This window comes from Rattus norvegicus, chromosome 8, assembly GCF_021556685.1.
Source record: "Rattus norvegicus strain SHRSP/BbbUtx chromosome 8, alternate assembly SHRSP_T2T, whole genome shotgun sequence".
NCBI lineage: Eukaryota > Metazoa > Chordata > Mammalia > Rodentia > Muridae > Rattus > Rattus norvegicus.
This window is the reverse complement of record NC_141541.1, coordinates 41,717,261-41,734,630: the sequence shown is the minus strand read 5'-3', so window position 1 is coordinate 41,734,630 and position 17,370 is coordinate 41,717,261. Positions and strand designations below refer to the sequence as shown.

The following is a 17,370-nucleotide window of genomic DNA, read 5'->3' as shown; positions in this document are numbered from 1 at the left end:
TGTTAATTTTTAAGGTAGAGGTGCGTGCTGAATATGATCAAGAAACTTTGACATTGTGTCCTACTACAAAGAATGTTAATTTCTTATCCATACATATCCAAAGGAGACAAGGAACTGTGGAACTGTAAAAGGTGGCCTGGTTTCTGGAGGAGCTCAGCTATAAATTCCCCAGTGACCCTGAAAGGTCAGTAGGCATTTTGCCTGACTCCTATGAAACCAGGCCCCCATCACTAGCCACAACCTTCCATAAATTAGTGGCCATCAGTCACGTAAGGGCAATCCTTCAAGGCCCTCCACAGGTAGAGGATGTGGCCACAGGTCACAAAAGCTCAAGACAGATTTATATTATAATGAGGCACCTAAATACCTGGAGGCTTAGCCAGTAAATTTTCCTTCCCAGACATTCTTTCTGGAAAGGGTATTTAATCTGTGATCCACCCTGAGAAGTGGGGTACAGTTTTACTCATCCACTCTTTGCCATTATAATAATGTCTTCAACCGTGGACTGACTCTTTTTATTGGGATACAACGTGGGGAACAACAGAGAAGGCCTCTGCCTACAGAGCCACTCTCTAATCTTCCAAAGAAGTCCTCCCTGTGCTCCTATCCATGACTGCCACTACAACCAAGCCAAACCAAGCTCGCCACTGTCAAGCCAAGAACTATCCTTATGGGACCATCTAGAGCTCCCATTGTTCCCCTTCAACCTCAGGCTAGATCCAGCTGTGGAATCCCAATCCTTTGTTATCAGCTTTCCTGGGGCTTCCAGCACTGCCTGGATCCCCAAAAATCTGAGAACCAGACAGCCCCAGTTGGAGTAATCTGAAGAGCCAGTGCCAAGATTTTCTCCTGTTATCATCTAAGAATAAACACACCAAAAGCCTATTCCAATTTCTGTCTGGCAAACAAAGTTCCTCTCAGCCTTCTGCAGACTCTTTCTAAAACTACTTTAGGGCCTCCTCTGCCCTCTAACCTGGGACATTTTTACCAAAGGGGCAGGAACTGACTGCTCTGGGGATAGGATCAGAGTCACTCTCTATGTCAATGATGATAAATGGGGAAGTTGACTTAATGCTAGACACCAACTCCTCTCTTGGAATAGGGCCAGCAGATAAGGCAGGCTCCCTCAAAGAACTTCTCTTAATGAATGCTCTCCTTCTGTGAGCAAGTGTTGAAGATCTGGCCACTGAAGGGAGTGACTGGAATGTTTTTCATGGTCAAAGGTCTCATAATAGTCTTTAAAATAATCACTAACTCACCACTATCTTTTTGGTGTCAAAACTTCAGCCCCAGCTGGGCTTATTGCCTTGAAACTCCTCTTATGCAGACTTGACCTGAGCTGAGTCACTGCCCGCGCACAGCCTGCAGCTTGCTTGCTAGCAGGCATGCTTGCCTGCCACTCTTATACCCACACTTCCTCACTCTGTGCTGTCCCTTCCTTAAAAGCTCTGAGTGTCCAAGCAACAGATAGATCCTTTCTTCATGATCCAAGGCAAAGGTTTCAGGTTCTTGTTAATACCTGCTTCAGACTGGATTACTCAATAACCTGGAGTCATTCATACACATGTGTGATGAACTGCTAACAGCAGCTAGACTGGACAATGGGAGCAAAGGGGGGCATCTCTCCTTGGGGAGTAGGCTCAAGAGAGAAAGACAAAACTCCCTGGCAGAAAGCAATTTCTCTCAAGCAAATCATTCCCAAGTTAAGCACCAAGAGGACCAAGTAAAACTCTTTGACAAACAAAACAGGAAGTTCCACAATTCAAACACAGTCGTCAGTCCATGATTTCAAACACTGTCACCAGTCTAAGTCCAAAAATGAAACCAAAGCCAAAAAGAAATGACAATACCACTGAAAACAAACTAGATAAACAAGACCAAGACAAGGCATCCTAACAGATGCCTGATACCTTTCAGTACCTAGCCCAAATTGCAGCTTAAACTCAGCTGCTTCTGGGATGAGGTGGACTGTCTGATCTCACCTCCCAATCTGATTCTAGAGTGTCCTGTAGATTTTATCTCCTCCTAGAACATCTTCTAGGGCCTGTGGCCTGTGACAACTAGCACGTCTGCCTCTCACAGCTGTAAGCCCTTCAAAGGGACCCATAGCAACCACCGAGGGGAGTCTAACCCCTCTCTTGGAGGGACTTGACACCCCTTCTGAAGGGACTTGAACCCTTCATACAGCAGAACCCACAAGACAACAGAAACAAAGATGAGACAACATGACAGAGAGACAAAACAGAAAGTAAAACAGAACACACACACACACACAAAAGAACAGATTTGCTTGAGCTTACCTCTGATCTCTTTGCTAATTGTGGTCGGGGGGAGCATAGGTCCCATCTGTTTCACCAAGACCCCATAGTGGCCTTACCTCGGAAGCACCACCCACAGAGCACAGGTTGACAAAGTGACCGCTGCAATAGCATGAGGGTATAATGCTTTTAATCCACGTATGTGGGGTTGCTCGTCATGCAGGTAGAGGCAACCTTGAACCCAAAGAGCACGCAACTTCTAGTCAGTAAGGAGTGCAGACTTCAGCAACAGGGTTGGCTGGCCCATAAAATAATCACTAACTCTGCACTATCTTTTGTAGTAATTGTTCCCTCCTGGGGGAACTGTGGACAAATATTTCCTATAAAGTATAAGAATTTCTTTAAATCTTTTTCCTTAACCGTATTCTTCACATTCTGAATGACTCCATGAGTCCTGTCACAAAAGGTGACTGTAGAAAGCTTGTCCCATCACTCACCACTGAGATCTGTGTCATCAGGGTAGAAACACACCAAGCCTCTGAACCTAGATCAGGTGGTCCATGGTTGCCAGTAGCTGGGGAGCAAAGGCTCCAAGGGAGGGGCAAAGGCTCCAAGGGGAAGCAAAGGCTCCGAAGAAGAAGGAAGACAGGCTTGTCTATTCACGGGGACAATGTTCTCCTTCAGGAGACCTCTAAACTGCGGCATGCTAGGTGTCATTTGTCAACGAGGGTTCTGAGGTTACCTGGAAGAGAATTGGGGACAAGAGACACAAAGAAGTATGTCAAGACAAGAGTCTGATCAAGACAACAATTTTATTTTTTCCCAAGGCTGAATTTATACCATAACAAGGGTAAGAGAGAGAGGGGGCAAGTGGGAAACATTTATGCAGGCCAAGGACACAGTATTCCTGTGGTCAGCTGATGTCAACAGGATGTTCGTTTTTCAGAAAGGTCATCACTTTGGTTATATTGACATCAGGTGTATTTCTCAGCAAGGTCACAACTTTAACATATCATTATTAATCCTGACCATCAGATTTGTATTAGTCTTGTGCAGCTGGCTGGGGATTTTCCATGGACCTAGTCACACTTAACTCTAACCATAATAACATAAATAATGGAGGATTTCAAGGGCATCGCTCACAACAGTTTACTATGTATAAGCTCTGGTTGGTTGGCATTGTTGTTCTTATGGGATTGCAAGGCCCTTCAACTCTTTCAGTCCTTCCTCCTGTCAAGAAGGAGTGGGAGCATGCACATTTTGGTCATCTTTCTTCTTGAGGTTCCTGTGGTCTGTGGATTTCATCTTGGGTAATTCTAGCTTTTGGACTAGTAACACCTTATCAATGAGTGCATACCAAGTTTTTTTTTCTGTGATGGGTTTACCTCACTCAGGATGATTTTTTCTAGTTCATTCCGTTTGCCTGTGAATTTCAAAAAGTCATTGTTTTTGATAGCTGAATAGTACTCCATTTTGTAGATGTACCACATTTTTTTAATCCATTCCTCTGTTGAAGGGCATCTGGGTCCTTTCCAGCTTCTGGTTATTATAAATAAGGCTGCTATGAACATAGTGGAGCATGTGTCTTTTTTTTTTGGAGTATCTCTTGGTTATATGCCCAGGAGAGGTACAGCTGGATCCTGAGGTACTGGTAGTGCAATGTTCAGTATTCTGAGGAACTTCCAGACTGATTTCCAGAGTGGTGTACACCAACAATGGAGGAGTGTTACACTATATCCACATCCTCGTCATCATCTGTTGTCACTTGAGCTTTTGCTCTTAGCCATTCTGACCGGTATGTAGTGGAATTGTCAGATTGTTTTGCTCAGGAATTGGCAAGATTAATATAGTAAAAATGACCATTTTGCCTAAAGCAATCTACATAGTCAATTCAATTCCCATCAAAATTCCTACTCAGTTCTTTATAGAGATGGAAAGAGTAATTTTCAAATTTATTTGGAATAACAAAAAACCCAGGATAGTGAAAACTCTACTCAACAATGAAAGAACTTCTGGGGGGAAATCACAATCCCTAACTTCAAGCAGCATTATAGAGCAATAGTTATAAAAAAACTTTAAGGTATTGGTACAGAGACCAGCAGATAGGTCAGTGGAACAGAATTGAAGACCCAGAAATGAACCCCCACACCTAGGGTCACTTGGTATATGACAAAGGAGATAAAACCATCCAATTGAAGAAAGATAGCATTTTTCAAAAAATGGTGCTGGTTCAACTGGAGGTCTGCATATAGAAGACTGCAAATCAATCCATTCTTATCACCATGTACAAAGCTTCAGTCCAAGTGGATAAAGGACCTCCACATCAAACCAGATACACTCAAACTAATAGAAGAAAGAGTGGGGAAGTGTCTCTAACACATGGACACTGGGGAAAATTTCCTGAACAAAACACCAATGGCATATTCTGTAAGATCAAGAATAGACAAATGGGACTTCAGAAAACTGCAAAGCTTGTGTAAGGCAAAAGACACTGTCATCTTGACATAACAACAACCAACAACCAAAGATCTTTACCAATTCCACAACCGATAGAGGGCTAATATCCAAAATATACAAAGAACTCAAAAAGTTAGACTCCAGGGAACCAAATAACCCCATTACAATGAGGTACAGAGTTAAACAAAACATTCTCAACTGAGGAATATCGAATTGATGAAAAGCAACTAAAGAAATGTTTAACATCCTTAGCCATCAGGGATGCAAATCAAAACAACGCTGAGATACCACCTCACACCAGTCAAAATGGCTAAGATAAAACACACAGGTGACAGCAGATGCTGGCCAGGATACGGAGAAAGAGGAACACTCCTCTATTTTTGGAGGGATTGCAAACTGTTGCATCGACTCTGTAAATCAGTCTGGAGGTTCCTCAGAAAATTGGTCATTCCATTACTTGAGGACCCAGCTATATCTTTCTTGGGAATATACCCAAACATGCTCCAACATACAACAAAGACACATGCTCCATTGTGTTCATACCAGCATTATTTATAATAGCCAGAAGCTAGAAAGATAGCATTTTCAACAAATGGTACTGTTTTTACTGCAGGTCACCATGAAGAAGAATGCAGACCAATTCATTCTTATTTCCCTGTTCAAAATGTAGGTCCAATTGGATAAAGGACTTCCACATAAAACCAGATACACTCAGACTCATAGGAGTAAAGTGGGGATGAGTCCTGAACACATGGACACTAGGGAAACTTTCCTAAACAGAACACCAATGGTTTATGCTCTAAGATCAAGTATCAATAAATGGGCCGCACAAAGTATCCTTTGTCTTGCTTCTGTAAGACAAAGGACACTGTCAATAGGATAAAACAGCAAGTAAAAGACAGTAAAAAGATCTTTACACACCCTACATGTGATAGAGGGGTAATACTCAATATATAAAAGGAACAAAAGAATTTAGAATGCCGAGATTCAAATGACTCTATTAAAAATATGGTATAGACACAAACAAAGAATATTCATGTAGGGATATTGAGTGACTTAAAAATACCTAAATAAATGTTCGACATCCTTAGTCATCAGGGAAATTCAAGTCAAAACAACCCTGAGATTCTACCTCATGCCAGTCAGAGCATTTAAGATGAAAAACTCAGATTACAACAGAGGCTGGCAAGGATGTCTACAAAGAGGAAAACTCCTCCATTGTTGGGAGGATTTTAAACTAATACAACCACTCTTGAAATCAGTCTGGTGGTTCCTCAGATATTTGGATATAGTACTACCTCAGGACTCAGCTATACCACTCCTTGGCATATATCCAAATGATGTTCCATCATATAACAAGGACTCATCATCCTTTGTGTTCAATGAAGCCTTATTGATAATAGCCAGATGCTGAAAAGAAAACCCAGAGGCACGTCCACAGAGGAGTGGACATAGAAAATATGGTACATCTATACAATAGAGTACAACTCAGCTATTAAAAACGACGACTTCATGAAATTCATAGCCAAATGGATGGAATTAGAAAATATAATCCTGTGTGAGATAACCCAATCACAAAAGTCACACATGGTATGCACTCACTGATAAGTGGATATTAGTCAAACAGCTCAGTTTCCCCAAGACAAAGACCAGAGGCCATGTGAAGCTCAAGAAGGACTAACATAATATGGATTCTTCACTTTTTCTTAAAAGGGTTAACAAAAGTATACCTAGGAAGAGATCTGGAGACCAAGATTGTAGGAGAGACTGCAGTAATGGCCATTCTGAGCTTGTCTGTCCTGGGGATCCAGCGCATATATGTACAGTCACCAAACCCGTACAATGTTGCCAAGAAGTGCATGCTGACAGGATCCAGATACAGCTGTCTCCTGGGAGGCTCATCCAGTGTGTGACAAGTACATAGGCAAATTCTAGCATGAAAACATTGAAATGACATTAGGATCCCCTTTGGAGGTGTTGGAGAAAGGATAGAAGGAGCTTGCAACCCCATAAGTACAAGAATTCGAACTAACCAAAGTTCACAGAGGCTAAACCACTACCCAAAGAGTACACATGCACAGGCCCATGGCTCCAACTGCATATCTAGCAGAGGATAGCCTTGTTGGTCACCAGTGGGAGGAGAAGCCCTTGGTTCTGCTAATACTGGATTCACAGTGCTTTTGAATATCAGGGCAGGGAGGCTGGAAGGAAGGGATTTTGGAGAAAGGAACACTGTTAGAGAAGTAAAGGGAGGGAGGATGGTATAAGGGGCTTATGGATGGGAAATCAGGTAAGGGTTTAACATTTGAAATGTAAATAAAAATACCCAATAAAAATATAACACTGACTCTAAATTAGGTTCTTTATAAAGAAATTCTCTCAGGAAAGACCTGGACAAAGTTCCACTGAGGCCCATTCAATAATCTAAATAGATTTTCATCTTTATCCAATCTTTCCTTTTGGCAAAATGTGCCTCTGTCTCTGTCTCTGTCTTTGTCTCTGTCTCTGTCTCTGTCCCTCTCCCTCTCCGTCTCCCTCCCCCTCCCTCAATCCCTCCCTTTCCCCTTTCCCTCATCCCTTCTCTCGTTGTGTGTGTTTGCTTGACGGCTGTTGTGTTTGGGTGTGAATAATTCAGTTAAATAGATTAAAATGTGAAAATGTACTTGTATAATGTTTTCTGGAGGATAGGAAGCTTGGCCAGAACTAAAATCTAATTTATCGGAGGTAATCCAAACTGTTTCCTCTTCCCAGAGAAAAGCAATCACATATTTTTGATAATCCTGATACAGTCTTAGTTTACAAAGAAGCATGGGAAGGTTAGCATGAATCATGTCCTGATATTTTCTTTTTGCACATTTTAAAATAGAAAGCTTGTGTTATCACAATACAAATGTTTATAAATGGGCTCCTTAAGGGAGTGTCTGTGTAAATTGTATTTAAAGTGAATTAACTCAGGATATTATTTCCTAAAAGGAGAACCATATACCTTTAAACATTGTTCAGACTATGGTTTACTACAATGGTAAATATTTAGAAAAATTTCATATGAAACAAAGATGTCAGGTGGATTTACCAATGTAAAAATTAGAGGAAAATATGAGAAACTCATTGTTATATATCATTTGGGTGGTAAAAATGAAGTTAATTTATCATCTTTCACATCTTTTCCAACTTTTTTTTCTGTTGCTGTGACAAACACTATCACCAAATGCACTTTGAAAGAGGTAAAGGCTAATTTTTGGTTACATTTCCAGGCCATGGTAGTCCTTGAAGGACTTAAGAGCAAGGGCTGAAGAACTGAAACAGAAATTATGGAGGCACATTGCTTCTTGGTTGACTCACTCATTTCTCTCAGATAGATTATTCCTGCCTAAAGTTGATACTATTTGTGTAATACTGTGCTCTCCTACATCAACTGGACAACAACAACAACTCAGTCACAATCATAGACCAATATGATTCAGGCAATTATTCTATTGACATTCCCTTTTCTAGGGTATGTCAAGTTTGCAAAAAAGTCTAACTAGGGCATCAGATACATTCTAAGAAAATCTATTATCTTGTAAGAGTTTACCCATGCTTCCTGAAGCTGGTGACTCTTCACCAGAAAAGGAAAACCAGACCCTCAATGAAGGGCTGTTTTCTTTCTCACACTTTCCCCAAATATCTTTAATTTTCCTTTTTTCATAACCTTTCATAGAAAAATGTCTCTGGAAGACAAACATAAATCTGCTATTTTACAACTCTTTTATTGAACTATGAAAATTATATGTAGGCATATATCCATTTTCCATGAACACAGAATTTGAAAAGTTTGATGTATCAGGTTGAAATAAGTAGTTTTCTTCTGCGTGGAAATTCAGAGTATCAGGCTTCAAATGTATTGGCCATCAGATCACACGAGTGAATCTCAGAGCCATGAGTACCTATTTGAAAGTTTTTGTGGAAAGTGCAGTAAGAGCTAAAACTTTGATTTCCTAGATGCATTGATTTAACACCGAAAGAGATACTGATTATCAATTTTGGGGTTTTGGGTTGTTGTTTTGGTTGTTGCTAATAAAAGGGGTATACAATATTTCAGTTTAGTATTCTAAATGGGGATAGCAGAGTTTCTTGGATACTGGGAGTATCAGGCACAAAAAAAGTACCTGAAGACAATTTTCCTTCTGGCCAGTTGGTTGCACTGCAGATTCCTGAAAAAGACCTGGAACCACGAAGGGGAATATTAACTCTGACACAGTTTTCCTTGAATTTAAGTTTTCCCTAAATGGAAGATTTACAGATGATAATTTTAGCATCACAAAGTTAATAAAAATCTGTGCTCCCCTCTGACTGTATGCTCAGTCCATTTCCTGGTATCCCATTGGCTGCTCTTGCTAACCTAGGTTACAATATTATCCTGCCTTCCTGATATTGGTCCTGTGTACTCTGTCTTCTTCTCTGCTGATTTCTGGTTTGAAGATCAATCTCACTGCAATGGGAAAGCATATCTTGCTGCTCCCACTGGGCCTGTCTTTGCTCATGAGCTCCCTGCTAGGTAAGGTACTGGCAGATGGTAGTGGTTGCCACTGTTAGGCAGACACACTGATTCTACAGTTTAGGGGATGTGATTAGCATGAAATAGGATAACATTAGAACTGACCCTGCTTCATTCTGATATCTATATCCACTTCTTCCCCTTGCTTCATCTGTTCGCACTCAAAGATGCTTTCCTTTGCTCCTCTTCATAATTTCTCATGCTCCATGTCACCATCCCTCTCTCTTTCTCCTTTCCACCTCTCTTCATGTCTGTTCTCTGGAGTGCTTAAGCATGTTCAGTTCCTCAAGTTTACATGCACATTGGCTTATATTTGGATTGTAAGTGGGAAAGGAAATTCATTACCAGGATGAAAACAGTAAAAATATTGATTCATCCAATCCAGTATGATAGAATACTAACTTTAAAAATGGACTCCTGTGAGGATTTCCTGTATCAGAGATGCTTCCCTTTGTTGTTTGTGCACTGAATACAATACTGTCTGATAATGTCAGACTCTTGTCCCTTTCTGCCATCTCTCTCTCTCTCTTAGATGCACTAGAATCATAATGCTGTGTGGTACTTTAGGGACCCCACATCAGAACTCCTATTTTTCATTCTGATAACTTGGTCTATTCTCATGGTATGAGGTTGCATTGATTTTCCAACTTTTTTTTGTAGATTCCTGAGGTCATGAACCTTCATGAATGTGTTATCTCAGCATACAGCCAGCTCTTTTACTGGCTACTGCTTATTTATTTACCAGAGCCACAAACTCAGCTCCAATTGGTGCTTGAGTTTGGAGCCTGAATGAGACCCTTACATTGGCTTTTGCCTTTTCAGCTTTGCAGTGCTTCAGATGTGAAAGCTTCGATTCTACAGGACTTTGTCAGTTTGGAAGATATAAATGTCAGACTTATCCTGGTGAGGTTTGTGCCTTTGTTATAATAACCACTCGAGGTATGTAAGCTCTGGGAGCTCTGAACGCAATCTTGCTTGCCCTACAGCGTTGAACCCATCTCCACGATGCAGATGGCAAATGCAGAAACTGAAGGAAGATGTCTTTGCCAGTAAAAGTGTGAGGGAAAAGTTCTTTTCCTTCTCTTAATGGCTCCCACTGACTGATAGTCAGACCAACAAATAAATGATGAAAAAATGTTATGAAAGATGTCTAGGTGATCCTTAGGCAAATTCAGGGTGAATATAGTCTAGTATGATAGGAATTGGATTTTAAAATTCCATTCAGCACTCTTGGAAATGAAGTCCCACCAGTGGGTTAGATTAATGGTTGAGGCATCGTGTCCCAGTGAGCCCACTTCAGTTATGGTTGTATTTTTATTGTACTTTCCATCTGACTTTTCAATGACTCATCAACTCTTTCCACTGATATTCACATTCTGCCTCTTGACATTTTTCTACAGATGGAAAATTTGTATATGGAAACCAGAGCTGTGCTGAGTGCAACGCTACGACTGTTGAGCATGGAAGTCTTATAGTATCAACAAACTGTTTCTCAGCCACCCCTTTCTGCAATATGGTACATCGCTGATACTTAATTGTATGGAAGGATTTTAGGTGAGTCCCTACTCCTTCCCTGTGCTCTTGTAACCTCATAGCCCTGGTCAGCATGAATTGCTGATGTTTCAAAAGTTCAACAGACTGGAGTGATGTTCTCTGCTTCCCACCAGCCCTGGCACTCCCTCATTCTCACATCATGGTTTCCTTCCATTTTCCCCTCTGTCCCTCCAACAAAATAGATAAATGGCACAAGTTGCTTCTTCTACACTCTCTGCACTGATTTAACAAACACTTTCTGTCTGTTGAACGCAGCACTGGGCACTGAGCACTGATTTTTGAAAAGTATTGAAACAGAGAGTCCAGTCCTGAGACCAGTCTTCTATGAAGATTCTGTATCTGACAGGGTGGCCAGATAACTATAACTTCCCTTTCATCAATCTAATCCATACACTGAGGAGGATATATTAGGAAGTTTTTGATTCCTGTGGCTCTAACAAACTGCTGTTTGAGAGAAAGAATTTATTAAGGTCATTATTTGAGATAGTTTTACCTTATTATGTTAGGCTATATTGGAACAGAGATGTTCAACTCTTGGCTTTCCGGAAGCAGGGTAAAATAGGAAGGGAACAGGACAAGTTTCAACCACTATGGGTTGACACTAAGTGGCTTATTTCCACGAAGTAAGATATATATCTATCAATAATCTATTCAAATTTCAAATGCATTATTAGGTCAGAGATACCTACCGCATCTCTGGAAACGATCTCACAGACACAGACAGATTTTAATGTGATAGATCAGACATTCTCAGTTTCATGTACTGACTAGAGTCAGATACCACAGGCTGAGAGTGCTTCTTTTCCAGTGTTCATTTCCCCAGTGTGGTCACATGGTCATGTGCTTCTTTATTCTTCAAGAAATTTCTAATTTTTAGCTTTACTCCTACTAATTCCATAGATTTTGAAGTTCTATTTCGAATTTTTTACTTTTATATTTGTACCTGTATGTTTACATTTTTGGCCAACCTAAACAGTGCAGACAATACTGTAAACAATTTCTAGGAATCCCATTCCACTCTGCCAAGACATTGCTTTGTAATATGTCATACAGGTGAAGGCACATACAAGATAGAACAAAGTACATCATTGGACTAGAAGGAAAGATGAATGGCAGAAAAGTTTCATAGAGAGGAGGAGACTGGTGTGAGGCATGAGAAGAAGCAGCAGAGAGAACATGGAGGCTGATGTTGAGATTCCTCTCTGCATATTTACAGGGTGTTAGGAATATACTTAAGGGATGGATGTATACAGGGCTTTTTATGTCTAGGTGGGCAATGTTTTCAATCTTATCAATTTCGTTAGAGGTTATGGTGTTGTGTGTTCTTTCATGTGGTGATTTAACTTCAAGAGCGTATGTGGTGGCTGGTGACACTAGGCTGCCATGGAATTGGGATATATATTTTGGGCATGGTGGCAACCTGCCTTGGAAACTAAATGAGTAGAGAGATTGTTACGAGTCTCAGAGAGAAGTCATCAGCATTGTCATATGTGATAGAGCAAATCAGGTTAGAGGCTTTGCTGACTGAGATGAGGATATCTACCAAATATCTTGGGGCACTGTGGTGTAGGATCTAGAGCGGGGTAAAAGACAGTATCAGTTTTTATAATTTTATAGCAACTTAGCTTGCTTACTCTATTTCGTATACAGTATACATTTGATGCCTTCTAAATTTTTGAGTAGGTCATAATAACTTTTTATTTATTATAAATTTTAAAGTCATATATTTACAAACAGTGACATCATTTTAACGCTCTTTTTTCAGTGCTCTTTATTGAGTCTTGACACTGGAGCATGCCAGAAAGAATAATCTACTGACCATGTCTGGACAACTCACTATGATTTCTACATCGTGTTTTCTGACTACATGTATATCATATGTTCTTGGGTGATCTGTAATAAATTGAAAGCCTTACATATTTTAATTTGAACTATATGCTGTTTAAATTATTTTTTGAACTTAATTTATTTATTTACATCCAAACTGTTGCCATTCCTCCTTGTACCCCCTTCAGGTTTCTTCACCTTATCCACCCTCTTCTGTACTTCAGAGAAAATGTTCCCCCAATTCATGGCAACCCTTACTCTGGGACATCAAGTCTCTACATGATTAGGTACATCCCCTTACACTGAGGCCAGGCAAGAGGATAAGTCTTCTGCTACATATTTCCCAGGAGCCTTAGAATAGCCCATGTTTGGTCTTTGGTGGGGGTATAGTCTGTAGCAGTATCCGGGATCCAGGTTAGTTGACACAGTTTCACTTCCTATTGGGGTTGCCATTCCCTATGGCCCCTTAAATCTTTTTCCTAGTTCTTCCATAGGGGTTGCTGACCTCAGACCATTGGTTGGCTATAAGTTTCTCCATATGTCTTAGTCAGGCAGATGTACAACCTATCAAAGGACAGCCATGCTAGGCTCCAAAATTGCATGTTGGACCAGTCATAGACAAGCTATTCCTTCACTCTTGGGTCCATTTCTGTCCCTGCATTTCCCATTGATAGGAACAATTCTGGGCCCAAAAATTTGAAAGTGGGTTGGTGTTCCCATCCCTCTACTGGGGGCCCCTTTTAATTACAGGAGGTAGACTCTTCATTATGGACTCTCCATCTCCCTATGTTGGGTATTTTGGCTAAGGTAACCCACATTGATTCCTGGATGCCTTTTACATCCCAAGTCTCTGGAACATTCTAGAGGTTCTTTGCACTCACCATCCCTACCCATGGCAGCTATATATTTCCATTCATTCTCCTGAACCTCTGGGCTTCTCTGCGCTCTCTCCAATACATGATCCTGTGCCCTGCTTTCCACTCAGGTATTTTTCTCCATCTGCCTCCCATGAGTATTGTGTTCCCCTTTCCAAGTGGCATTGAAGCACCCTCACTTGGGCCTTTCTTCTTGAAAATCTTCTTTCAATCTCTGGGTTGTATGAAAGGTCTCCTGCACTTTTTGGCTAATATCTACTTATTAGTGTGTACATACCATGCATGTCCTTTTGTATAGCTCATTCAGGATGATATTTTCTAGATCCATCGCTTTGCCTGAAAATTCATGATATTCTCATTTTTAATAGCTGAATGGTAATCCATATTGTAAATGAACCAACCACATTTTCTGTATCCATTCTTTGGTTGGGGTACAACTGGGTTGTTTCCAGTTAGTGGCTATTATGAATAAGGCTGTGTTGACATAGTGAAACACATGTTTTTGTGGTAGGGTGGAGCATTGTTTCAGTATATGCCCAGGAGTGGTATAGCTGGGTTTTGAGATAGAACTATTTACAATTTTCTCAGGAAAGGCCAGCTTAATTTTCAGTTGTTGTACCAACTCACAATTCCACCAGCAGGGGAGGAGTACTCCTCTTTCTTCATATTCTCACCAGCATATGCTGTCACCTGAGATTTTGGTCTTTCCCATTTTAATTGGTGTAAAATGGGATTTCAGGGTTGCTTTGATTTGCGGTTCCCTGATGACATGTCTGATGTTGAACATTACTTTAAGTGCTTCTCAGCCATTTAAAAATTCAATTTAAACATTTTCACATTTATTAATATATGGATGGGTGTCAGCCTCTGTGTTTGTGTTCATATTATTCACATTCAATGACAGATTTATGTTCTAAACAACTTATGAGCTCCATGATCTCTTTGTACCACATTGGGTCTGAAATTTGAAGTTGGTTGTCTGGCTTGGCACTCAGTCCCTTATATCCTGAGTCGTCTCTGCTTTCAAATGTTAAAATCAGATAATTAGGTAGTTGTTGGGTTGCCTCGTATTCCTGGTTTTTTTCTGTCAAGCCTAATGACAGGACCTATATTCCTGGCACCCAAATTATAGAAGATGAGGATAGATTACTACAGATTTACATCTGGTCTTCCCAAAATGTCCATTGCAGTGTGTTACACACACACACACACACACACACACACACACACACACACACACCCAGACAGACACAGACACACACACACACACACACACACACACACACACACACACACACACACGGACTGTAATGTGCCTTTGGTGTCAAAAAATCATGCCCTCTTTGTCATGCTTTCCCAAACTTTTTAATTTCCATGTTTCCATATTATAGAGTTCTATTTTTTTTATTTTTGTTGTTGCTTTTTAAATATCCAACCCGGGTTTTTTTTATACAGTTTATTAGAAGTGACACCAACATAGTGAAGCAGATGTTGTTGAGGTGTTACAGGTTTACAATGGTAAGTCTAGCACTTGGGAGAGGAAGGCTGCTGAAAGAGGAATTCTTCAGTCTCAGCTACAAAGAGTTCAATGCCAGCCTGAAATATATGATACACCATCTGAGAGAGAGGGGGGGAGGGAGAGTGAGGGAGAGAGAGTTTGTGTGAAGGGGCAAATGATGTTCCAATTTGGAAGCTTCCATATCTGCTCCTACAGTAAAAGATTTCTGTCTGAAGTTTCACAAGAATCTTACCAAAGCACTTAGATATATTTTTCAATTCTTACAGTACATCTATACCTCTTATACTGTCTCCTTTCTTCCTTCTGACATTGGACTTTAACACATGACCTCAATCTTGATAGAGAAGCTTTCTACTATTGACTTGAATTCTAACCCCAAGAGACAGGGTTTGATTTACTGGTTTTTGTGTGTTTCTTGGGAATCAAACTACATGTAGGCAAACACTTTGCTCCCTGAGCTGCATTCCAAGCCCAATAAGTGTCACTGCTGTGTTTTTACAATATTCTCATAGGTCAGCTTGAGATTGTCATATCTTTCTACATGCATGTGCATTCTTCATATTTTTGAACATTATTTTATTTTGTGATTTCTACACAATTTATACAGTTCCTACATTAAGGATATTTTGATTATTATAAACTTGGTATGATTACAAGAAAAAATTCTGTAAATATTTCTGAGAACCAGATAGTCCCCCAAGTAAAGGGGTACAATTTGAACTTTTGACTCCTTGTTGTTCAATGTGATTCACATTAGGTAAAAACTTGTATTGGGTACCTTTCTATATTTTATATCCTGCCATATTACCACACACCAGACAAAAACACCTTTAGGAAGGAAAGGTTTCCTTTGGTTTACTACTAAAGGGTGTATTGCCCCTCCTGGCAGGATATGCGTGGTGGCTGGAATGTGTAGTAATATTCATATACTGTTCATAGTCAGGAAGCACAAAAATGGATGCCAGTGCTCAGATTTCTTGTTTGCTTTATTATTCATTTTCTGTTCATACCAAAATGCCAGCACATGGCCGAGAGTTGGGTATATTTCAAGTGTACTTCCTTCATTAAATATGTATGGAAATTCCCTCCTACACTGTATGAGGGTGCTATAAGTGTATTTATAAAGTATTTCTAAATCTTGTCAAGTTTAAAACGAGGATTAACCATCATAAAACAGTACATAAATTATGTACTTTTCGAATGGCCAAAAAGCACCTGAAGAAATGTCCAACATTATTATTCATCAGGGAAATGGCCGTCAGAATGGCTAAAATTAAAAATTCAGGTTACAGCAGATGCTGGTGAGGATGTGGAGAAAGAGGAACATTCTTCCATTATTGGTGGGATTGCAAACTGGTAAAATTCGACATTCCACTACCTGAGGGCACAACTATACCTCTCTTGGGCATATACCCGAAAGATGCTCCAAAATACAGCAAAGAAACATGCTCCCCACTATGTTCATAGCAGTCTTATTTATAATAGCCAGAAGCTGGAAACAACCCAGATTCCCTTCAAGAGAGGAATCGATACAAAAAAATGTGGTACATCTACATAATGGAGTACTACTCGGCTATCAAAAACAATGACTTCATGAAATTCATAGGCAAATGGTTGGAACTACAAAATATCCTAAGTGACGTTACTGAATCAAAGAAAAATACACTTGGTATGCACTCATTGATAAGTGGATATTAGCCATAAATCTTGAATTACCCAAGATGCAATCCACAGGCACAGAAAGCTGTAGAAGTAGGATGACCAAAATGCGGATGCTCCCACTCCTTCTTAAAGGGGGGGAAATCCATAGAAGGGGATATGGAAGCATAGTTTAGAGCATCGACTCAAGGAATGGCTCTTCAGAGCCTGACCTTCAGGTGGCCCATATATATATATATATATATATATATATATATATATATATATATATATATATATATATGTATATATATACAGCCATCAAAACTAAATAAGATTGATGAATCTAGAAAATGCATGCTGAGAGGGAACAGATATAGATCTCTCCTGAGAGACACATCCAGAGCATGTCCAGGGCAGAGGTCAAAGCTAGTAGCAAACCACTGAACTGAGAATAGGACCCCAATGAGAGGGAATTAGAGGAAGTATTGAAAGGGTTGAAGGAGCTTGCAACCCCATAAAAACAACAATGCCAACAAACCAGAGCTTCCAGGAATTAAATCACTAGGGAAAAAGTATACATGAACTGATCCAGGGCTCCAACCTCATATGTAGCAGAGAATAGACTTGTTGGGTCAGCAGGGGAAAGGGAAGCACTTGTTCCTTCCAAGGTTGGATCCCCAGTGCAGAGGAGTATGGAGGTGG

General features: G+C 40.2%; 1 protein-coding gene across 1 annotated transcript; it reads left to right on the top strand.

Annotated features, from left to right (window-relative positions):
• The first annotated feature begins 9,065 nt into the window (after nt 1-9,065).
• Rup2l1 (urinary protein 2 like 1) lies at nt 9,066-12,737 on the top strand. Its single transcript, XM_087564025.1, has 4 exons — nt 9,066-9,252; nt 10,075-10,191; nt 10,653-10,806; nt 12,572-12,737. The coding sequence occupies exons 1-3, from the start codon at nt 9,192-9,194 to the stop codon at nt 10,778-10,780; spliced, it is 306 nt and encodes a 101-aa protein (XP_087420151.1). The 5' UTR covers nt 9,066-9,191; the 3' UTR covers nt 10,781-10,806; nt 12,572-12,737.
• The last annotated feature ends 4,633 nt before the right edge of the window (nt 12,738-17,370 follow it).